We start from the raw sequence: 24,351 nt of genomic DNA on the forward strand, positions 1-24,351 counted from the left end.
TATATATATATATATATATATATATATATATATATATATATATATATATATATATATATATATATATATATATATATATATATATATATATATATATATATATATATATATATATATATATATATATATATAACTCCATGGAAAACTTTACACAGAGCTGTTCTATCAGGCCTATGCTTGAGGCCTAAATACATCATCAAAGGTTTGGGCTCCCTACCTGAGATATCCACCCATCTAATGAGTAACTTGATGTGCTCCTCCCTCTAGAGCAGGGGCAGTCAAACTGCGGCCCTCCAGATATCCATGGACTACAATTCCTATGAGCCCCCGCCAGCGTTTGATGGCAGTGGCTCATGGGAATTGTAGTCCATGGACATCTGGAGGGCCGCAGTTTGACTACCCCTGTTCTAGAGAGAAGGATGCGGCCCTTTTGAAATGCTTGGGTTTTAAATCAGTATTTTATGTGTTCCTTTATTATACATCTTTTATATTTATTATATTATATCGTGAGCCGCCCTGAGCCCCCTGGGGAATGGCGGAATGTGAATAGAAAAACAAATCAACAATGAAAAATAAAATTATCTATACATATGCAAACAAAATGATTAAGTCAAGCCTACATGATTCAGAGAATATTAAAATATAATGTAAAGATAAATATGCCACTTATTGTGGCATTCAAGGTAGCACTCTCTTGCCTGGTTGCTCACACAGCTAGGTGACCCTGCCAACAGTGAAAAATGCACCTCCGAGATGGGAACTGGCTCCGTGGGCAAAGAACACAAGGCAGCAGCTGAGGTCACATGGGCACACGCAGTTGCCTCACACTGAATTGGTCTATCGAGGTCAGAATGATCTATCACCCGCCCTGGGAAGGGTGGGTTATAAAAATAAAGTGGTTGATGATAACGATAATGCCTGGCAGTGGTCCCCAAGCTGAAAGGAAGAGGTTCTTCACATCAGGATCCTTTTAAGACACCAAGAATTGCATCTGGGATCTACTGGACATTGAAAGTAGATGCCTAACACTGCTACAGGAACCTGAGTGGTGATGACTTTGCTTCCATATTGGGCTGGGGGGGGGGTGGCCTGCAGAAGCATAACATTGAGGATACCTGGATCCAGTGTGGGACATTTAAGTCAACCTTTAACTCTGCTGGAAGAAAGCAGTTTTTCAGAATAAAGTTTGTTTTTCCCTGAAGTGAAACATTATCTTACAATGTTTTACCTTGTACTGGAGCATCTCGAACTGTCTCCTGGTTGTTAGGAACATGGTTTGGAACTGCAGGAGGGGCAAGAGGGGGATGCTCTTCTGTCCATTCTGGAAGAAAAAAAAGGAAACATTTATCCCCTATTTGTTTGGGCACTATAAGGATCTACAAATGAAGTGTGTGTGTTCATACATGCAACTACAGTTTGCACTATGCCCTCAGTAACCATATTTGACTGGTGCCATGGCATTCAGCCAAAGGAAAGTGATCCATCTCCCTCAACGAACTTTCTACCCTGACTGAACCAGCAGATAACAAGACCAGCAAGTAATGAGAGATGACCTCAGATCAGATAATCGAGTTTATGGGTCACAAAAGAACAGGGGCAAAACAGGTAAGACAATATTGTTAACTGTTTCAGGTTACATTGCTGTAGAAGTACATAAGGCACAACAAATTGTTGTTGTTGTTGTTGTTATTAAGAAAATATAATTATATTTCTCTGATATCCATGTTCATTTGGATCTCAAGTGCTATTGGGCATGTGTCTAGAAAGACAGCTGGGACCAAGCATGGGTTAAAGAATAAATGTGCAACCTCAGTGGCATAAATTGATATTAAGCAATATGTGAGCCTTAACAAGGGTGGGTGCCAACCTTCCGGGGGTGCTGGCTGTGGCGGCGGCGGCTGCTCAAGCTGCTTCTTCCGTTTGGCTTCCAGAACTGGATTTTCATATTGTGTCTTCCTGTTGATGTGACTGAAGGAGAAAAGAAACCATTCAGCGAAGGAACACTTGATATAAACAGCAAGCATGACAGGTGGACAAAGAAAAACAGGAGAGATAAGTCAAAGGCAAGATCTACGGGCACAATCTCCCTGAAGCCAGGGTCAATATGCTGAGCTAAGAAACTACTAACATTGCTTCTTCGTTGAAATGACACCCTGAAGAGTTATGGCTAAATCACTCCAATGCTCTGACATGTCAAATGTACAGCTGGAGGTCCATCTAAGGCTCTTACCCAGACTGTGAGCAACTGAGAGGAAACTAGTTTGGATGCGGACTAGAAGGACCTATATTAAGGTATTATATCACCTGCTCAGGTCCCCTCTCTTCACAAGTGCAGACCTTTCCCAAGATCTCTTGGGATTTCCCATTGCAGAGTTGGCAACCATAAGGGGAAAGGAGAACAGGTTTGGCCCTAGGCTCTGTGCAGCCAATCCCCTTTGGGCCTACCTGCTGCTTTTGGCTAAGGCACCAGGTTGCACTGTCTACCACCGCTGCCTCCACCTCCTCCTCCAGCCAGAGCACACTGTGCTATTGCCTCTGCCATCTAGGCTGCTGGAAAGATGGCTGACTGTTCATATGTGGTGGGCAGAATCTCTCCGGCCTCAACTCCCTGAGCCCAGCTGAGTCGCTTGCCACTTGCCGCTTGCCACAGGCAGCTCAGGAAAGGAGCCCATGTATACAGGCACTGGCCAGCTTGGAAAGCCACCCATCCATCACGAATGGAAGTGACGGATGGGAGCAGATTTACACATGGCGGAGGCAGGCCTTGGGTGTGTGTCTGTGCGCCTGATCATGGGGAGTCTTTTGGGTGGTTGGACAATGCCATTGAGCTGGCAGGAAATAAGTCTGCAAAAGGCAATTAAAGTGGAGCTGGCATCTTCGGAGAATGCCAGCACTTGAAGCATACTTATGGTGCTGAGGAGCAACGTATCCCCCTGTGGTTCGAGCATGATGCTGAATTTGGGACTTTGACAGAGGGAGGTATGGGATTGTGTGCCTGCCTCAACCCTCCTCCCCCAGCCCTCCTCAAAGCCTGTTGACCAAAGCAGTTTCTTTAAGACAGGGCTTGTTGGGTTTCCCTGGTTGACACCACTTGGCCACCCACTGTTGTCTTCCACAACTGCAGAAACGGAATGCAGCACTTCATGATCTGGCTCACCAAGAGCTTCCAAAATATGTTAGTTTTTAAAGAGCCATGAGAGTCTGGTTGTTGCACCTTGATCGTATGGCAGTCAGGCTGTGCAAAACGTCTTGTTCGTACTGAGCAACGGGTAGTTAGTTAAGTGCTGAGCAGGGGTCATGGTCAGTGGTAAAATATCTCCAGTACCTGGCTTTACATCTTAAGGCACACATGTCCCTGCTTTAAGTCAGATCGGGCCCTCAAACGAATGAGTTCAACACCAGTGCTCTAAGTCAGGAGTAGTCAATCTGTGGTCCTCCAGATGTCCATGGACTACAATTCCCATGAGCCCCTGCATTTGCTGGCAGGGGCACATGGGAATTGTAGTCCACGGACATCTGGAGGACCACTGGTTGACTACCCCTTTTCTAAGTAATAGAAGAAGGAGGACAAGGAAGAGGAAAAGAAGTTGGTTCTTATATGCCATTTTTCTGTACCCAAACTAGTCTCAAAGCAGCTTACAGTCACCTTCCCTTTCCTCTCCCCACAACAGACACCCTGTGAGGTGGGTGAGGCTGAGAGAGCCCTGATATCACTGCTCGGTCAGAACAGCTTTATCAGTGCTGTGACGTGCTCACGGGATTAGAAGCCATCATTCTAAACCACTATACCAAGCTGGCTACAGGAACAATGAGGCTAAGAAAGAAGGATACTTCCACTGGGTGCAGGGCAAGAAAGAGAGACAGTTTCTCATCAGTAAGAGATTTTTCAGCCCTCCTTTGGTTCAGCAAAGTTTAAGTGGAAACAAAGCTGCAAGCTTGCTAAGCTATCTGACCAGCCGGCTATATTATCACACTGCACACGAGCTACTTAAGACAGGAAAAAAAATGGCTGAATTGAAAGGACACTTATCAGTCACACACCAAAGGCTGCAAGCGGTGGGGCTCCAAAAGATTAAAAAGTATATAAATCAACCTAGCTCACAGTTACTAAGACTAGCATAAGGTGTCCCTAAACTCCGTAATGTCAATGTAGGAAAGAGGAGAGGTGAAGAATGTCTCTATGACATGCACAATGGAAATTAATCCTGTTCCAAGGAACCAAGCCATTAATGAAGTCATTAAAGTCCTGTTGACAGGGAACGTTTTTAATTGAAGGTTTTCCAAAAGTCGGGTCTATATCGAGCTCACTAATTTTCCCTAGGCACACCTACAGCCCCCACTGTTTCCAGAAGAGCCTGTGCCAGCGTCCAACTGTCACTTCCCAAATTACTACTCATTCACGCCTGGATGGCCCGTGAAAAAGAAACACACAATCAATGCCTGTCCACTTTCGGGCACAGTTCCACTGAAAACAATGGAACAGCACCACTCTGGAGGAGAGGGGTCTACTGCCAGGAGCCTTGGTACACAACACCGCCTAATGTACACTCTGCTCCCAGACATGCTGCTAGAAAGGAACAGTAGGACACAGGACAAAACATTAATGTCATCTTGCTTGTGTGACGGCACAAGTGCCAGCACTGTGCGCATGGCAAAGACACACGCAACGAACTTGCAGTGGTACCGGCGCCATCATTTTTGCAAAGTCCCTGGTCTCCACGCTATAGGAATGATGCTGTTGAAGCATCATTAAATGGGCCAGCTTCCCCCATCAGTAATTGGGCTGCCAAAGTAACTGGGTCACCAATCACAAATGGCCTCTGTGAGCAATTGGGGGCGGGGGGGAATGCCAGCCTGCCAGAGTTAGTTGGTTTACTTTATTGCACACAGACACAGTTGCCTTGCTGCTTGGGAATTGCAGTGCACAGGTGGGGGAAGCCAGGCATTTGCAAAGGTTGGGATTTTAAAGAAATATATCAGTGGAGAATTTAATTAACCCCTCTCCTCTCCTTCTCACATTCTTCTTAGAAGATTGCCTTACGGACTGTGCATTTCTTCAGGGAGATAATGTTTGCCCCCTGATCCTCTACAGCAGGGGTAGTCAAACTGCGGCCCCCAAATGTCCATGGACTACAATTCCCATGAGCCCCTGCCATGAGCCCCTCATGGGAATTGTAGTCCATGAACATCTGGAGGACCACAGGTTGACTACTCCTGCTTTACAGTTTTGGGACTAGAAGGGCCTTTGCCTTTCAGCCTTCTCATCTGTTTTTGCAGAGGTCACTTTGACCTGATGATGCACGCCGTGCTGTCGGGGCACGCATGACTTTGCCAACCTGATGACACGGACATGACTGATGGCCTTCCGACATAGCCAGGGTTCCATAAATCACACGCTTGTTGTTGAAAAAACTCCAAGACAATTCCTGTTATTAGGATGGTTTTGTCGAGAACAAGATAAGGGGTTAAAACAACCAATTTCTGGCATATGCCATCTTCCAAATGTGCAGGCCCAAAGGGAAGGCCGTGAGCTCCAAACACAACTTGTTTGGAATTGCAAACGGAGTCTTTATTTCAGGGCGAGGGGAATAAAAATCAGGAACTGCAAGGCCAGGAAATTTGTATTCCAAATCTAATATTTCTAAGTGTGCTGCATCATTAATCCGAGCAGACTTCAAGCCTCTCACATAAGCGGCTCAACTTTTCTAACGGTAAGGCGCATGTGCTTATATACTCTCTGGATATAGTTTGCGTTAATTCTTTTTTCCTTAATCCAAACCCCCATTGTATGATTTGCCCTCAATTGTCTCCATCGGAACTGTAGTCCTTACTGCAGTCAGCACAATAGAAACACAAAACTTATTCGGAAAACGAGAGCAACGGAATTGAAGGGTCCAAATCACCCTTGGCTCACCATATAACCAAGGCCCTGGTTTCAGGAATACCCCATTACTTTGCTGAGTGTAATAAATGGGAAGAGGCAGCTTCCTGACTACCCAGGAACAAGATTTGTGCCAAGCCACTGAATCCTGGGAACTCCAATGCTGTAGGGAGGGTTGCCAACAGTCCCTTCCTCAGCCAATGCATGCTGTGCAGTTAGACACACACCCTCCTTCAGAGTGTCTGGAATCTTGTCCTTCTAATCACAGGTATTTCAGGGTTGTCTGAGGTCACTCGGTGGGGTCAGGATCACTCCAGTTTCCTTTTATCATATCCCCACTGATAACGAGTTCCAAGAACCGATCCCCCTTGCAGAGACCCAGAAAAGACATTAACAAAACTGGTTTCACTATAGTGGCCAGGAAGAAAACAGGAAGTGAAGGAAGGGTATTTATTATCCGTTTATCATATTTATTTATTTATAACTGGAATTATTGCCCGCCACTCTCTTTTCTAGCTCGTGGTGGGTTACAAATTTGATCCAATTTAAAACCCCATTAAAAACCCCAATAGAGCTTCTGTGTAACGTAGCCAGGAGACCCAAGTATTATATGGCAGACAAGCAAGGGACATTTGGAGGTGGTCTGCCATTGCCTGCTTCTGAATCCCTAGTTTTCCTTGGATGACTCCCAAGGATGACCCCTAGTTTTCCTTGGATGACTCCCAATGAAATGCTTAGAGGTCTCCCATCCAAATACTAGCCAGGGTCGGCCCTACTTAGCTTTTGAGACCGGACGGGATTGAGCTTGCATGGGCTAGTGGACAAAACATTCATGTCATCTTGCTAGTGTGACATTCTCTTCTTTTAGTCGAATGATGAAGACCTTTATCCTCCCTGTTGCAGCCATTACCAGCTGGTGCCCTTTGGTTTGTTGAACTTCCCATAGGAAATACAAATCTAAAAACAAGTCTAAATTTGGACTAGCAGGTCCAAACATCATGACCTATGATTTCATATTCTTGAGAGAGGCAAAATCCACTGTATTGACCATGCACACGCTCTTTTCTCCTTTAGAGACAAAACATGCTCCTCCTTGGAACACTTCAAGTTTCATGACATGTGCTTCTCTATTTAAGGATGCCCAGTCCAACAAGCTCTAAAATGCTGATTTCCATCGTGCAACCAGTGAGACTTGCCAGAATGTATGAAACGTGGTCAACATCTGGAACTAACTTTGGTGCTTATTTGATTGTTAAGATCTATTTTATACAAATATAAAAGAAAGAGTCCTCTTGGAGGACTGGAGAGGTGCCCGAAGACTGGAGGGGAGTGAATCTTATCCCAAATTTCAAAAAAAGATTGAGGAGAGATGAACCAGGAGGAGAGATGAATTAGGAAATGACAGTCTGAATTCAGGTGCAGGGAAGAGAATGGAGCAGATTTTAAAAGGGGTGAATTGCAAAATTTTGAAAGATAATTTGTGGATTTTCGGAAGTCAGCACAGATTTGTCTTCAACATCTCCTGCCAGACCAGACTCGTTTCCTTCTTTGACCAAGTGATAGGCTTAGTAGATTGTGGAAATGCTGTCAATGTTGTTTGCCTGGATTTTAGTAAGGCTTTTCACAAGGTTCCCCATGATGTGCTGATGGGTAAACTGAAGGACTGCAGACTGGCTTTTCGGATGGTTAGGTGGGTAGGGAACTGGTTAGAAAGCTGCACCCAAAGAGTGGTTGTCAGTGGTATTTATCAAAGGGGAGGGAGGTGAGCAGCGGGGTGTCACAGGGATCAGTATTGGGTCAGGTACTTTTCAGCCACCGAAGGAGGTGGTAAGCTCCCCATGACGTGTAGTCTTTAAGCAGCAGGCTGATCCTGCATTGAGCAGGGGGATGGACTAGATGGCCTGAATGGCCCCTTTCAACTCTTTGATTCTCTGATTCTAACCACAGGGCTCAGAATCTGACCCAATGATGCTGAGAGCCAGAAAGCATGTTTTGAAGGCAGAGATGAGATACTTCCCTCATGCCTGTCTAACAAGTGTAATTATATATTGTTGATCTTCTCAGGAAATAAATCTGGAAGCCCTCTATAACAACAAGGCCAAAGGATGGATGCAGACAGAGCAGAAAGCTGTTTGTTTAGATATAAAGATACACAGCAAACTTGATTCTAAGTTTGAGCACAAAAATGAGCTGTGAGTAGTCTTGCAATAGGGAGGGGGGTTGGTAAGGGGCAGGGTAGAGGAGAGGAATGTATTTCTCTCCAGGCCTTGTGATTAAGGTGATAGACCATTCCTGATAATCTGAGATGTGTCTCCATCACTGACCCCTTAAGTATGAACCTGCAGTTATGTGTCCACACTGGCCTACAAGCATGGCTTACATGAGCCTTGAAAACACATGTGGGACAAAATATCCCTGAGTTCAGTTCAACTCCTGCCTTCTGTGACTTGGGATTCTAAGACTTGTTCATGTAGTGTCAAACTAGTTATAGACACCCTTCTAACCACATCGATACACATGCGAAAGCAGAAAAAGCAAATCCCAAAATGTCTGATGTCAGCTCATCTAAAAAGAATCCTGTTAACAAGAAGGCCTTTTATTGGCAATATTCACATTGTAGATGTATTCATCTTTTAACCTCTACTTTGGGCTATCATTTCTGAATACTAGATACTATCGCCCGTGACCGCATAACTTTAACTAGTCTTTTTGTGCATTATAAACGCCACTTTCCAAAAGCCCGATTACGAAATGCTGCTAAGGTGTTCCGTGCATCGCAAAAATGAAGTTCCCCTATCAGAGACTCGGAAGGTTGATTGTTTCTCAAAATGGCCACTAGGGGGTGTAGAAGAGCAATGCATGATGCACCCTCCTCTCTCACTCCGGCTTTCATGCGGTTTTAAAAAAGGAAACTATTAAAGGCTTGTGTTGTCAGTTACAAATCAACACAAGGCAGCACAGCAAGGTAACAAGAAAGCAAGCACAGAGGCTACTTTTCCAATAACAAATGGGAAATTCAAGAAATTCAGCAGCATATGTGTGTAAAGTGCTATCAACCACTATCAAGTCGTGACTTATGGTGGCCTCAAAGGGCTTATGAGGCAGAAGACTAACGGATTTGCCAGTGCCTTCCTCCACATAGGGATCCTGGAATTTCTTGGTTGTCTCCCATCCAAATAATAACCAAGAAAAACCCTGCTTAGCTTCCAAGACCTGACGAGATTGGGCTAGTCTGAGCCATCCAAGCCAGGGCTGGCTGTATTTGGAAGCGGGCTCTTCACAATGAGTTAAAGTGACACACAGGAATCCAAACAAACTGAAATGTACTTACTCTACATAGTAGACACCATATACAGGATCTTCAATCTTTTCCCAACCAGCAGGTAGTTCTAAAAACAAATGAATATACAATGCTTATTCGTCAGGCATATTTTAAATGTATTCTTGCACGTTTATAGCCTGCCTATTTTGGAAGGGCTCACGGCTGCTTAAAAACACTTTCAAAGTCCCGTCTCCCGTCTCCAGCATTGCAGCGGCTTTTGTAGTTGTGTTATTACTAGCATCGGCAAGGAGGGGCTCTGAAAATGTCCACATTGCAGGGCTCTTCTCTGCCGCGTCACTTCCAGCTTGCTCCCCTGGTGCCTTGGAGGAGGAAAGCTAGCAGCAGCAGCAGCCTGCACATGGAGAAGGAATGACTTATCACATGCAGTTTAACCCTTCAGTCGCCCACTGCGAGGGATTCACTTTAGTTTCTACTGCGCCACAAAATCAGAGTCCAGTAGCACCTTTAAGGCCATCAAGGATTTATTCAAGGCGTGAGCTTTCAAGTGCAGGCACTCTTCCTCGGACTAATGAACAACCATCATAACAGTGGAAAGATAAGGCAAAAGCAAATTATGGTAAATTAGTAAACTGTGCCACACGTCCAAATACAGCTGTATGATAATTCTTCGCTAAAACAGCCAATCATGGCCCTTAAGTTCAGTTGTAGTTCACAAAAACATTGGAGAAATAAAACTGTCTACGTTAGTCATTAATGGCTATACCTTTACCATTTGTTGCTGCCCCATCCATCCCCACCCAAGCAATTAAGTTGACAAAGAGATCAACAGGTGCTTTGCGTGGGCCAGAATGCATTCCACCAGTCTCCTCAGAGCTTGTTGTTCGGTGATGGTAAGTGTCAGGCAATCCAGTTACCGTGCTTCCCCCCCTTCCCCCCCAAAAAGATCTTTGCTCTCATGGTTGTGGAGGTATATTTGAAAATTGAGGGGCAACACAACATAATGGGGTCCTACAACCAATACCACAGGGCCTAAAAACAAATAAACATACAATGTGTTGGAGTCTACCCAGATTTATTGTGGGCACGAGTGAGGTTTATCCCCCACACAAGAAATTCTGATCCATAGAATCATAGAATCATAGAGTTGGAAGGGGCCATACAGGCCATCTAGTCCAACCCCCTGCTCAACGCAGGATTAGCCCAAAGCATCCTAAAGCATCCAAGAAAAGTGTGTATCCAACCTTTGCTTGAAGACTGCCAGTGAGGGGGAGCTCACCACCTCCTTAGGCAGCCTATTCCTGTTTTAGCTGTTATGGAGAAGCAGCATTTCAGGGACATTTTGGGCTTGGGGATGGGAGTCTGAGAAAAGCACCCCCTACTCTGAAAAGGGGGGGATTCTCGGCAGGATCCGAAATCACATTCTTCAACAGGCAGTTAAATTCTTCACAGCAGTGATCTCCTCATCATCCTGCTGTTGAACAACTGGTGTCCACGTCCACCTTGACATGTCCATTTGACAGAAACCGCTCCGGTCTCATTAATTAGAGGCACCAAGCAGGGAAACTCTCAGTGCTCAATACGCTGCTAACCCGGCCTGACTGGCAGCAACTGTCTCTTCCCTCGATTCGAGGCACTTAGTATTTCTTATCATAACCGAGTGAATCAGAATCTCGGAGCTGACAGCAGAAGTCTCTGTGCACGTGCAGTCATTTTATTATGTTACAAAACTTGTCACAGAATCATTATCCCTTAATCACACTGTAGAGTGATTTTCAGTTTTCAAGCGACTGCAGGGGGAATAAATGCGGCGGCGAGAGAAGGGGGAAGGCGCCGGGAAAGTGTTTAGCTCCTCGCCGGCAGGCTTGCTAAACTGGAGGCGTAAATACTTCTACAACCATAATGAGTAGATGAAGAAACACCAATTGAGTGTACATCTGAGCTTGCTTAAAGGAAGAAAAAAAAGACACTTCTGCTTTCTATCAATGAAAGAGAGAGATACACATCTATAAACACTAGGGTTGCCAGGCTGAGTGTAAAAACTGATGCAGGCATGGGGGAGTGACATCAGTGATGTCACTAGCTCTAGGAATTTCCAAAAACTCTAGAGTTTTATCACGGAGTTTCTGGTGATTCCTAGAGCCAGCCTACATCACTTCTGGGGCTATTGTAGAAGTTATATCATGATGCTGGTGATCATAGAATTATAGAGTTGGAAGGGACCTCCATGGTCACCTAGTCCAACCCCCTGCACAATGCAGGAACTCACAACTACCTGCCCACCCACAGTGATCCCAATTTCATGCCCAAGTGATCCCCCCACCAAACATCTCCGCAATCCAGCCTGGTCTGGAGGAAATTCACCTACCATCCCGCAGTGGCTATTAGCAATTCCCTGAGTATGCAAGGAAGGGCCACGAGAGACAGCCCTGGGACATCCCTTCCTGCCCACCCACTTACTATCTGCCTAAGTTCATAAAATCAGCATTTCTGTGAGGGGGCTATCTAGCCTCTGCTTAAAAACGTCAAAGGAGAACGCATCACCTCCCAAGGAAGCCTGTTCCACTGAGGAACCTCTCTAACTGTCAGGAACCTCTGGATGTTTAGCCGAAAATTATTTTCAATTAATTTAAACCCATTGGTTCTGGTCCGATCCTCTGCGGCAACAGAAAACAACTCTGCCCCATCTTCTATATGACAGCCCTTCAAGTATTTGAAGATAGTTATCATATCACCTCTTAGTCATCTTCTCTCCAGGCTAAACAGATGTAGGTGTCTTTTTTTAAACTCCTGCAATCACTGTGGATGCCTGGCAGGCACCGATCAAGCTTGTGACTTTCTCAGGAGAACCCATTTGAAGAAATTTGTGGCAGGGCATCTTTTGTGAGTCACTGCGCACTTTACTAAAATTGATACCTTGCCACAAATTTTGTTAAGTCTTTAGGGTGCTACTGGACTCTTGCTCTTTTCTACTGCTGCAGACAGAACAATTGAATAAAATTACTCTCACGTTTAAAAACTTTAAAAGGAGCTATGACATGGCAGGATATAATAGGGGGGCTACTTGTACTTTTGCATGGTATAGATTACGGCACCTGTAACCAGCTCTTTGTATGTATGTTAATTTTTAATTTTTATGATATTTTAATCCACTGTTGTAATCTGCCCTGAGACCACCTGTGGAGAGGGGTGCTATATAAGCCAAATAATAAATAAACAAATAAATATGATCCAATGCCCCCCAACATGTATTTGCAGTTAATACATTTGCAAGCTATTCAACACATACTAATACATCACTTGCTCTTCATGGGTGTACCACAAATGGAAACAACTTTGGGTTGTAAGGTCTTTCTGGAGAGCACATGTCTTTCAGCGCAGAGGAGAGAGAACCTGTAATTCTCAAGGTACTTGTTTGATTTCCCAACTGACATAAAACCAACAAACCAAGAATCTGCAGTAAGAGTTTGTACACATTTGTGGCTCAGTTCAGACACAATACAAAGTCATAATTTCTCTAGGCACTGGCTATTTCATTATGTCATTGACTTGTGGGTAATCATTCAAATCCCAGTGTTGCAATAAGTTACAGCTTCATAGATTTTGTTTTGGCCTGGCATCTCTGTGGCTGGGGAAGTGCCAAGGTAGTCCTGGGAAAAAAACCAGAATTAATCTTGGACGTATGCATTTGTATACCGAGCAAAAGTTAGGATTAGCCAACTAGCCAGCTTCAGAAGATGAATAAATACTGACCAGTTTAGAGGCCCACATACAAAGGATATTACTAACCCAAACTTAGCTGAATTGGTTTGCTTTATGTCTGAACTCAAGATGCCTGTCTAGGAGGCAATGCAAAACCAGAAAGGGAAACCAAAACCCAAATTACCAGAAAAGTTGGGTTGAGATGCAATTTTTAAAAATTTTTACAAATATTATATGAAGTACACTAATTCAACATATTAAAAACATGGTCATCGTGATTTGAAAACAACCCATTTCTAGCTGCACATGAAATAGACCAACCCAGAATGGACCAAACGCGTTTTGACCCAGAGGGGTCTTCCTCAGTGGTCAAATAATTGTAAGGAATGCACCCATGTATAATATCAAAATCAAAAGGCTTGCTGGGTGGCAAAGAAAAATCTGTTAGGTGCTGCTCCAACTAGTCTTTCTGACACAAGTGGGAATGCACTCATAATTTAGAGAAGGGCAAAAGCTGAGTGATGGCCTCAGGAAGTGCATATTTTAGAAGGTGGCCTCCAAATCAGATACCTTCACATTAGAAAGACTATTTGGAGCAGCACCTAACAGATTTTTCTTTGCCAACCAGCAAGCCTTTTCATTTTGATTTTATACATGGGTGCATTCCTCACAATAATTTGACTGCTGAGGAAGACCCCTCTGGGTCAAAATGCATTTGGTCCACTCTGTTGGTCTATTTCATGTGCAGCTAGAAATGAGTTGTTTTCAAATCAAGATGACCATGTTTTTAAAATAGATTCAAGTGGGTAGCCGTGTTGGTCTGTAGTAGCACAACAAAATCAGAGCCCAGTAGCACCTTTAAGACCAACAAAGATTTATTCAAGGTGTGAGCTTTCGAGTGCTTGCACTCGAAAGCTCACGCCTTGAATAAATCTTTGTTGGTCTTAAAAGTGCTACTGGGCTCTGATTTTTTGTTTTGTTTTTAATATGTTAAATTAGTGCACTTTATATAATAAATATTTCTAAAAAAAATTAAAAGTTCTTTTTGCAGCTCAACCTTTGGGTTTCTGGTTTTAGCAGGCAATGCATACATTTCCCATCTCAGGTGGGGAACATGTGATTTAAATGCTCTCCAATAATAAGAACTTCTCATATACTGAATTGCATCAGAAAAAGGGGCAGACACAAGTTTCCAAGCATGCCGCTCACCCCATCTGTCATAGCGATTTTTGACACAGAGGGACAACTGTATCAAGCCACTCCCCACCCCAACTCCAGTAGGGTCACAGCATGCTTTCGTTTTGAAAACGCTAACATATACACACAGAAAGCAGCACAGATACCCATATTAAGAAGTGTCTTTTTCTGAAGTAAGTAGATGCATTCCTTCTTCCTGTGTTATTGATCTACCTGGTGCATTTTTAGCCCCTCTTTTCTCCGGGAAGCTCGGAGAGGTGTGCATGATTCTGTCTCCCTCAATTTATTCTCACAATTCAACCAGGAACGTAATCTGTAATGTAGCCGAGGCAATCCAACAGCTCCCCATTAATCAGTACGAGGCCGCTATCCAGCGTGCCATCTTCCGACGGAAATGCCATACGGACACAAATAGCTCCAGACTGAAACCCACGTAAACACACATGGGCTAATGACTCAAAGTTGATATTTGCAATTCAAAACTGGCTGAAAATCAAGGGGGGGGGGGAGGATTATTGCATGAGTTTTACTCCACATGTTCCATGTTTGCAAATAACAGGCAGGTTTCCCCTCCAACGTCCCCCACCCACGTCCTCCCCATCCGAAGCATCTTTGGATTCCTTGGGAGACAGAGGAAACAAATGCAAGCCAGTGATCCTTCAGGGATAGAGATGGTGGCGGGGGTGGTGGTGGGAGGAAGCGCTTGACAAGAAATGGTCTATCGGTCTTTTCAACAGTGCTTTGTAAGGGCTCTATGTATGCAGGCAAGACAACTTTGTCTTGAACAGGACACGGCAGTGAAACCGATTGAAAATAAAAAGGATGAGCCGCAGAAGAAAATATCTGTTTTTTAAAAACCCTACATTCCAGAGGGGGCCCTCTGTGCTCATCTGCCCATCACACTACCAGTTTTCACGCAAAACATTCAATTCATGGCTATGCTGGAAGCTGGCTGTAGCCCTGAGTTATCAAGGTCATTTTGGGATTATTCCCACTTTACAGAAACTAAGGGCCAAGTAACACGACACAAAACCAAGCGGAAAATTAACAGGCACATTTGATCATTTCTGTGAGGTTCCTGCTGAATTCCCCAATACTCTGACTCTTGTAGCAGCAAAGATGTCTTTATTGTTTGGTTTTGTAAATGCTACAGGCATACTTCCCCTTTTTTAGATTCATGTCAAGTTCCCCTTTTTTAGATTCATGCCCGGCCCCCAGCCCAGCTCAGCTGCCTATTCCCAGGCCTCCAGGTGCTCCCTAAAAACTTCTTTGCTGGTACAAGAGTCATATTATTGGAGAATTTGGCAGGAACTTCACAATTTCCACCTGTTTGAGGCATTAAACATTACAAATGGTGAAGGGGAAAATGACCACCAAATAACACAGCAGATACTCCAGGAAGTTGCAGGTCATTTGCAGCTCCCCAAGCGTATCCGCAAAGTGTTTGGAAATATATCCTTTCTATCCCACTTTACAGCACTTTGCAAAGACACAGCGACATACGTGCTAAATACAGACACCAAATTGGCTGCAGGTGAAATTCAGACTCAAAAGTCTAGCAAAGTACATTGTTCAATAGAACGTCTATAGCACTATTTGGCATTCTGGTTAACTTTAAAAAATCTCCATAATTCTTTAGCCGTATACCACAGCAAGCTGAAATACTACTAATTTCCCAAACCCAAACCAGACAAGGCTTGGCTTACTAGTTGATTGACTGATCCCATATTGAGAACTGCCTTGGGCTGCCAGATTCTCCATGGTCACTGGAGGGAGGTTAGGGTTGCCAGATCCAGGTTGGGAAATACCTGGAGATTTCGAAGCAAAGCTGGAGAGGGACCTCAGTTGGATACAATGCCATAGACTCCACCCTCCAATACATTTTCTCTAGAGGAAGTGATCTCTGTGGTCTGGAGATGAGCTGTAATTCCAAAGGATCCCAAGAACCCATTTGGAGACTGGTATCCATATTACTGCCTGTTATTTGTCTGTGGTCATGACAGGTATGTCCCTCTGTAGGCGAACAATTAGTCTTTTTGTATGTCCTTAGGGCATAATTGTTAGCAAGCGCATATATGAGGGCTGCTGCCCCCTTGATCTGTAGCAGCCAGGGTCAGAAGTAGCAGTGGAACAAAGCATCTCCTACTGATCACTAGAAAGAATGGCAGGTATCTCCAAACAGGACAAATTGGCCATGAGGTTTGATCATTCCATCCATCCATCCATCCATCCTATGGCATGTGTACAATGTCACCAGGAGATCCTAAGATTGTCTGGCAGCCTGGCAAGAGAGATTCAGAGGTGGATTGCTGTTGCCTGCCCCTGTGTCATGACCCCAGTATACGTTGGAAGTGCTCCTCCAAGTGCTAGCCAGGGCCAACCTATGGAGTTGACTTACATGACTGCCTTTGAAATATGGTCTTTAAAAAGATCTGGCTTCCATTCTGAAACAATTGTTGCTTTGTTTTTAGTTGTTCACATTCTGAAACTGATCTCAGTGTTCATGGAAAACTAAAAAACTACTTACATTCTTTCAAAGTAGCAACCTTAACAGACACTGTTAAGGTTTTCATTAAACACACACAAAAACAAAACCTAGCTTCATTGTTTCACTATAAGAGGTAACTAATCTGATTTTGTAATTAGCAAAAGCTATTCCAAATATGTTGATTAGGTAAAAAGTTTTTGTGTGCTTTCTAATAAATGATTTAAAGATAATCGACCAATCATTTGACAATGGCTTGAGGGCCCACTGAGCAACTCTTTCTTGACCAGTGAAATAGCACTTACATTCCCGTTGTTGTTGTTAGTTGCGAAGTCGTGTCCGACCCATCACGACCCCATAGACAATGATCCTCCAGGCCCTCCTGTCCTCTACCATTCCTTGGAGTCCATTTAAGTTTGCACCGACTGCTTCAGTGACTCCATCCAGCCACCTCATTCTCTGTTGTCCCCTTCTTCTTTTGCCCTCAATTGCTCCCAGCATTAGGCTCTTCTCCAGGGAGTCCTTCCTTCTCATGAGGTGGCCAAAATATTTGATCTTCATCTTCAGGATCTGGCCTTCTAAGGAGCAGTCAGAGCTGATCTCCATTAGGACTGACCGGTTTGTTTGCCTTGCAGTCCAAGAGACTCTTACATTCCTAGAGCATGCCTAATATTTATTTACTTTACATTCCTAGAGCATGCCTAATATTTATTTCCTCTCCAATGAAACCCAAAGCAGCTTTACATTATCTTCCATTTTATCCTCATGATAACCCTGAGAAGTAAGTTAGGCTGAGAGTACGAGACTAGCCCATGGTCACCCACCAATCTGGCAGAGTGAGGATTGAAACCTGGCTGTCCCATATGCTAGTCTGACACTCAGGCTTTCTCAACAGGGGTTTTGTGAAATCCTGGGGTTTCTTGATGGCCCTGGGTTTCCCAAATGGGTGGGAGTTAATTAATTTTTAATACTTTTTAAACATTTGTTAAACAGTTATCAGGTGATATTACCATATATGATCATGCTGACCTGCCCACCCTCCCAAAAGGCTAATGATGGGCCTGGAGGGGGTGGGAAGGGGAGAGGTCCCGGCTGAGCATCTACACAACTCTCCAGCCATATTCAGCATGATTGCACCACTTCTGGTTTTTTTTTTTTTTTTGAAAACTGGAGAACGTTTCAGGGATTTCTTTATGGTAAAAAAGTTGAGAAGGCCTGCCCTAACAGCTACTCCCACACTGGTCCCCTCTTAGCTTGGCACTAAACAGGAGCTCTATTATTGACTGACTAATTGTTTGTGGTGTTTAGTGTAGTCAGGAGATCTGAGGATTGTCTGGCAGCCAGGCAAGAAACATTTGGAGGTGGTTCGCCATTGCCTGCCTCTGTGTCATGGCCCCTGGTGTCCCGGAAGGAAGTACCACTCAAATCCTTGGAGGTTGCCCATCCAAATACTAGACAGGGTTGGCCTTACTTAGCTTCCAAGATCTGAAGGGATTGGGCTTGCCTAAGCTCATGCTTACTCTGTGAATGGATTCTACATCACATTCAACATGAAACCAGTTAACGATGAGAAAAGAGTGGGTATGGTGAACCAGAACAGCACTTTGTATCAGGCAGAAGCAGTAACTCTGCAATCTTCTTAAAACGCAGATGTCTATGAGATGCCTGATTTCAAGACTCAATGGACACAGCCCTAGCCACACAACAGTCACTGACAGGTGGGCCGGGATAGAAAATGGTTTGACAAGAACTGGGTCTTCATTATAGCTTCAACCAAGTTACTGAAATATGACCTAGGACTTGTTCCAGGTTCTAAATATTCTATTGGGACAGCAAGCTTATTGATAGTCATTCTCATCTGGCCACTTGACGTGAAGGACACATAGCAGAATGCATACAAAACCTTGCACCAATGTAGCAGGATATCATCATGCCAGTCCACGTGGAAGAAGCCCTGTACATATAAAAACTGTATAGCTACCCCACTGCTGCACAAATCCGCCATGAACTTGCTAGCATAAGTAGTTAGCCATGATGATACATCTTTACAGTACAGAATTTCTATTATCATGGAATAATAAGGCTTTATACAACGAGGACCACATCTACAATCATCTTACAATTCAAAAAACTCAGTTTCCTACACAGGAAACCCAGCTACAGTTCACTGTCATGTTAGGCTTGTTTTAAATTAAAAGAAGCAAAAGTGACACAAAGGAAAAAAAAAGATGTTAAGCAGTTTAAACGGTGCAGACCAAGTGACACAGCAAAAATGAGAGATGGATGATTTACCTAGTTCACTGTCCAGTTCCTCCGTGTGTACCCCTTCTTCTCCAAAGGAAGAGCAGTAAGTGAGATAGAAAAAAATTAAAAGAAAAATTCAGACACCGACACCAAGCAAGCAATTTCCCCTCCAGTAAACAGCAAAACCAACATCACATTTTAAAACAAAACTAACCCAAACCCACAGACCACCACAGTCAGTGGAGACCTCCTACCCTTTCCTGATGCTACTAAAAATGGTGCTATGTTGGCTTTTTAAAGACACTGTCAAGCTAATGAAACAAATCTGTCCCTCCTCCTTCAATTTGTATTGGGATGGAGAAGAGTGATAGAAACAATCAGGTTTCAGGACTAGCATTACTAGTACACTGAAAAGTTAACTGCCCCTATCCAAAGTCCTCTTCCATCTGCACATGGCTGTGTCTCAATACTAGAGCACATGCTTGGCACACAGAAAGTCCCAGGTTCAACCTTCAGCTTTTCCACCGAAAATAATCAAGTGGTCAGAAAGGTGAAAGAAGACCTCTATCCAAGACCCTGGAAATTCACTGCCAGTCCAAGTGGACAATCTTGAGATACCAAAGTTCTAACTTGGTATAAGGCAGCTTCTTGTGTTAATCTATACCTGGGTTTCCCATTCCTACTTCTTGTGCATGTAGCTTTATGCACCAATCAGAGGTCTTGAGAATCTATGGAATCCAGCTCAAAGTATCTGTCTTTAGTGTTGGAACACTATATTCAGTGAGCTTGAGTTTCAAAGTATTGGATGAACCAAAGCCCCAGCCCAGGCTTACAGGAATACAATGTACTTAGTATAGCTCCAGAACAAACCCAGTGGTAATGCACTGGGATTGCTCAAATGGTTGTTTCTAGGTGTGCCAAAGTAGCTCTCTGTACTGGATCCATGGCCTAGTCTTCCAAACACAAGTCCCCCAACAAAAATGCTTTCTGATGCAAGGTTTGCTTTAACAGACTACTGCTTGCCAAAAGAGTGTCATATTCGGAACAATCCCTTAATCTCCCGCTTATTTAGTGAGCACCATTTCCATCTGCTGATGATGGCATGAATGACTGGAGGTATCGTTTTGGTCTAGAAACAAAACTGCAGCCAGCAAATGGGAGATGATAAAACTTGCAAGCAAATGGTAAAAAAGAGCAATGGATTCAATATAGCAGAAGTCATCTGGACCTCAAAAATTCTCGAAATGAGAGAAACATCATCATCTTAAAACTATTGTTCATTCTTTCAGAAGCTTCTATGCATTTCAGAAATGTTAAATTGTAGCTGAGAAGGAACCATACTAAAAGGCAGAGCACATGTATCTAACAAGTTTGCAACTAAAGCTACCATATGAGTTTCATAGACACAACCCGCTCAAGTTGAGAAGGTTCATGGCTGAGTGGTGCTTTTTATACATAAGGTTCTGAGACCAACCCTTGGTGTGCCCAGTTAAGAGAACTTTACAACAGGTTTGCAAGAAGCCTTCGCCAGCCAAATGGACCACTTTCTCATTCTCTAAAAGGCAGAGTCATATATTTTATAACTTTACACTTAAAACAAATTATCGTCCATGAGGTAGGGCATGGAGATCTTCTGCTATCATAACTGATCTCCAGACAATAGAGATCAACTCCCATGGAGAAAATGGCTGCTTTGAACAGTGGACTCTGTGGCATTGTATGCAGCCAAGATTCCTCCCCGAAACCTGCCTCCCCAGGCTCCACCCACAAAATCCCCAGGTACTCTCCAACCAAGAGCTGGTAACCTTCTACTCAAAAGCCATATAGTGTCACCATCATACAGTGCTTTGTGGCCATCAAATTAGCATTGCAGCCAGGGACACGTATACAAAATAACCGCTTCTCTTTTTTCCACTGTGGCATTTCATCACAATTAAAAAAAATTAAAAACCTGATAAACAGCATAAAGTAAGACGAGGCACCTATGAAATAACTGAGAATGTATACCCCCCTACTGCTGTAAGTATTCATTAGTAATCAAGTCAGTTCAGGAAAGAAAACTGGCTGAATAGAAGGAGTTACCATGCAGACACACAGCTATTCATTACAAATTATTATAGTGCTATATATTAATTGCCTCCTATTAGCTGAAGATAATCACCAATCCAGCATGCTGTGTTTCAGTGGTACGGGAGGGTACGAGACTGAGAATGCTTTCAGGGACCAAATAAAATTCAGGGCCAGAAAAGCAACAGTGCAGAGGGACAGCACTGCTCAGGGTCGGCCCTCTTAAATGCAAGCCCCTAATGATGTTAATAGAATTTACACTATAACAGAATATTCAGAATGGAAAGTAACAATTTACAGACTCTGCAGCACATCAGGGACCTAAGGGCCAAAATAGGTGTCATGGTGGCAGCCCTGTTTATTGTTTCCGCATAAAGCGTGACAGTGTCAACACCAGAAGGAACGGTGAGTGGTTTCCTCCTTTACTTCCTCCTTGTTTACACACCACCTTCATTAATTCAGATACCGAAAGCAAGCTGAGCTAGGAGAAAAGAGCTTGGTCAGTCAGAATAGAATGAAATGAGATATTCAGGGAGCAGCAGTAGAGTACTCAGCTCCACTGTCCTATACATTCCTTGTGATGTTAAAATTATACATATAAACACAGCCTACCATACTGTGTATGTGAATGGGATAGACACATGGACCATACAAATTTATCACCAATTTTGGCTCAAACTGTTCATTCAAACTTGAGAACAATTAATTGAGTTTTCAAATGGAAATTTAGTATGCGAATGCACTGTGGGGGATACTACTTGTTTTTAAATGAACTACATTTTCTTGGCTGGATAGCTGTTTATGATTTGTTGCCGATCCTTTCTGATTTCAGCTTCTTTTCTCTTTTCTCTCTGTCCTTTGAGGGGGTTTTAACAAATGCTTTCATGGAGTCTTAAATCGTTCTGTTCAGGCCCCATTAAATTGGACACTGGCTTGCATTTTTCAGTGGCCCAAGGAACGCAAAAATGAAATCAGTGCCAATTGTTGGTGTTTTTTAAACCCCTGGAATATATAAATGCAATAATCAAGCAACATGTACATGCTTAATTTGTGTCAAAACAAGAAAGCAATAGTGACCTTTGGACCCAAATAAAATAACAGTAGTTACAGATTCTATACACCCATGTAAATTAAAGGATTCTATGACAATAATGAGACGATCATCTTCTCCAATGGATTCAATAGAGAGCCCTTTTTACAGCAGAAGACTTACCTCTGTAAGGAATGTTCTTGCCATGAAAGCAAACCCACATATATGTATTCCTAGCTCAGAAAACCAGAGGCACCTTCAACTATTGTTCTGCTCAGTCAGCTCCAGAGCATATGCTCAAATCCAGAACTATCTGGCTAACAGGAGACAAAACAGTCTCATAGCTTACATTTAGAGATGAAAGATTCTGTGTCCTACACAGTGGAACAGCAAACGTAAAAGAACAGCTAAGCTTCTACATAAAGGCTTTGCTTCAGGAAAGGAGACCTGTACACAGGACTGATGTCAATGCAAATTTGCATTCCCGTCTGGACCCCACTGAAATTGCTGGACGTGTTTCTTTGATACTGATTGATTTGTTCACCTCCATCCAAGCAATCTTCTGTTACGCGTGGCATGAGAGCACAGCTGATCGTGTAGCTTGCCGATTTGGGAGAAGAAAAGGACCAAGGTCCAACTCATTCTTTTTAAAGAAAGCAAATATTTCCATGAGTTGATTCAGACATTTACTTCCTTACCATCATCTTCACATTCTTCTAGAGGCTTTTGCTGTTTGTTCAGGCACCGTGGGTCTAGCCAAGACGTTGTTTTAGTGTTATGGCTGCAAACCAGAAAATGGAAATGTAGTATTAAAAAAAACAAAAACAAACTAGAGCTAAAGTGTTAAAGACAGAATAAATCACATATGACCACTACTTTTAGTCATCTGTACTGAAGGCATTTTAATTTTACTTCGAGAAGAACAGGGTGTTAAGAAAGGCAACTGTGTGAAACAAATCACCAGCAGTTATAGATGTACACGTATGTTAATGTTGGAAGAGTTTTGCATGGCATTTTCAAACCAGATTCAGGATCAGACGTACAATATAAATAAGAACTTTGTTCGTACACTCTCTGTTCCGTAGGTGGATTGGGGGAGTTAGAGAGGGCCTGAAATGGGGCTCCGTCTCTAACCTGACTTGGCCTTGCTTCCCCCCCCCCCACCCAGGAGAGAGGGACAGTCTATCCAGCCAGCCCTGAGCAGCAGGTTCTGATCAAGCTGTGTGGATGGGCACCATGAGGCCAGGTAGACCTGTCCCTTGCTGTTGCAAAGGCAGGCAGACTCATTCTGTCCCTTGTTGCCATAAGGGAGGGCTGAGGAAAGTAGGATAGGCCAGTGTGTTCCATCTCTTGCCATAGTGAGGCTGCATGAAACCCTAACTGAAGTCAGCCCTACCTTTCTGTGCCTTAGGCTTGCATTAACCCACTCACCTTTGGGCAGGGGTGGCCAGGGTGGGCTAGCAGGTTCAGGTGGCTTCAATACGCGGGGCAGTCCCTTGGCCAGGACCTGGTGGCCTAAATAGCCAATCTGCCCCAGTTTTGTTCTGACCAGTGACTGTCTGAAATATATATACCCCAAAGACGCATTTTAAAGCCCCCTGCACAAGTGGATTGGCAAAGCGAAGCAGGTTAAAGCCCGATAAAATGAAGAACATAGATGGAAAGATCAAATAAAGCCCTCCTGGAAAATCACAAATTTGGAATTCATGTAAAGAGTGTTCAAAATAAATATTCTCAAATATAGGATTTTTTAAAAACTTTCCATCAAGTCTCATTAATGCAGCTTACCGGTGTGAATGTTAATCAAAGTACATTTGAAATTAAGCATATTTTTGACATGCAGGACCACAGTGAGCTGCTGGGTTACAACAGCCAAGATTCCAGTCAGGTGGCTGTGTTTGCTTGTTGCAACATTCACTAATATATTTATTGACGTTTAGGCCCTCTGGGGGCAACAGCCTCCTTTAGCAGATGCATAACACATTTCACTGCATTTCAGTAACGAATGGGGTTCTAGCCCACAAAAGATTATGTTATAACAAATCTAAAGTGCTACAATGAGCCTCTTGTGGCGCAGAGTGGTAAGGCAGCCGTCTGAAAGCTCTGCCCATGAGGTTGGGAGTTCAATCCCAGCAGCCGGCTCAAGGTTGACTCAGCCTTCCATCCTTCCGAGGTCGGTAAAATGAGTACCCAGCTTGCTGGGGGGGTAAATGGGTAATGACTGGGGAAGGCACTGGCAAACCACCCCGTATTGAGTCTGCCATGAAAACGCTAGAGGGCGTCACCCCAAGGGTCAGACATGACTCGGTGCTTGCACAGGGGATACCTTTACCTTTTAAAGTGCTACAAAACTCCTTATTGGTTCGGTAACACAACCAAAGATTGAAGCATGGATTCAACTTTGGCCTGGGTCAACATAGTCAATGAAGCCTTGAGTATTTCATTCATTGAAGTGAAGACCAATG

The 24,351-nt window shown here is 43.6% G+C and overlaps 1 protein-coding gene across 29 annotated transcripts in view; it reads right to left on the reverse strand.

Moving 5' to 3' along the window:
* MAGI1 (membrane associated guanylate kinase, WW and PDZ domain containing 1) overlaps nucleotides 1-24,351 on the reverse strand; it is a 566,279-nt gene that overhangs the window by 106,019 nt on the left and 435,909 nt on the right. For 16 of the 29 annotated variants that reach the window (XM_077325070.1, XM_077325078.1, XM_077325076.1 and 13 more), the window contains 5 exons: nucleotides 22,585-22,667; nucleotides 18,838-18,876; nucleotides 9,213-9,270; nucleotides 1,868-1,968; nucleotides 1,229-1,321 (listed from right to left, as the gene is read on the reverse strand). In XM_077325070.1, the coding sequence (XP_077181185.1) occupies nucleotides 1,229-1,321; nucleotides 1,868-1,968; nucleotides 9,213-9,270; nucleotides 18,838-18,876; nucleotides 22,585-22,667 (374 nt within the window). The remainder of the gene's footprint in view (nucleotides 1-1,228; nucleotides 1,322-1,867; nucleotides 1,969-9,212; nucleotides 9,271-18,837; nucleotides 18,877-22,584; nucleotides 22,668-24,351) is intronic. The other 13 variants (XM_077325089.1, XM_077325073.1, XM_077325091.1 and 10 more) reach the window with 2 other exon arrangements.

The sequence above is a fragment of the Paroedura picta genome, chromosome 3 (assembly GCF_049243985.1).
Source record: "Paroedura picta isolate Pp20150507F chromosome 3, Ppicta_v3.0, whole genome shotgun sequence".
In the NCBI taxonomy this organism is placed as follows: Eukaryota; Metazoa; Chordata; class Lepidosauria; order Squamata; family Gekkonidae; genus Paroedura; species Paroedura picta.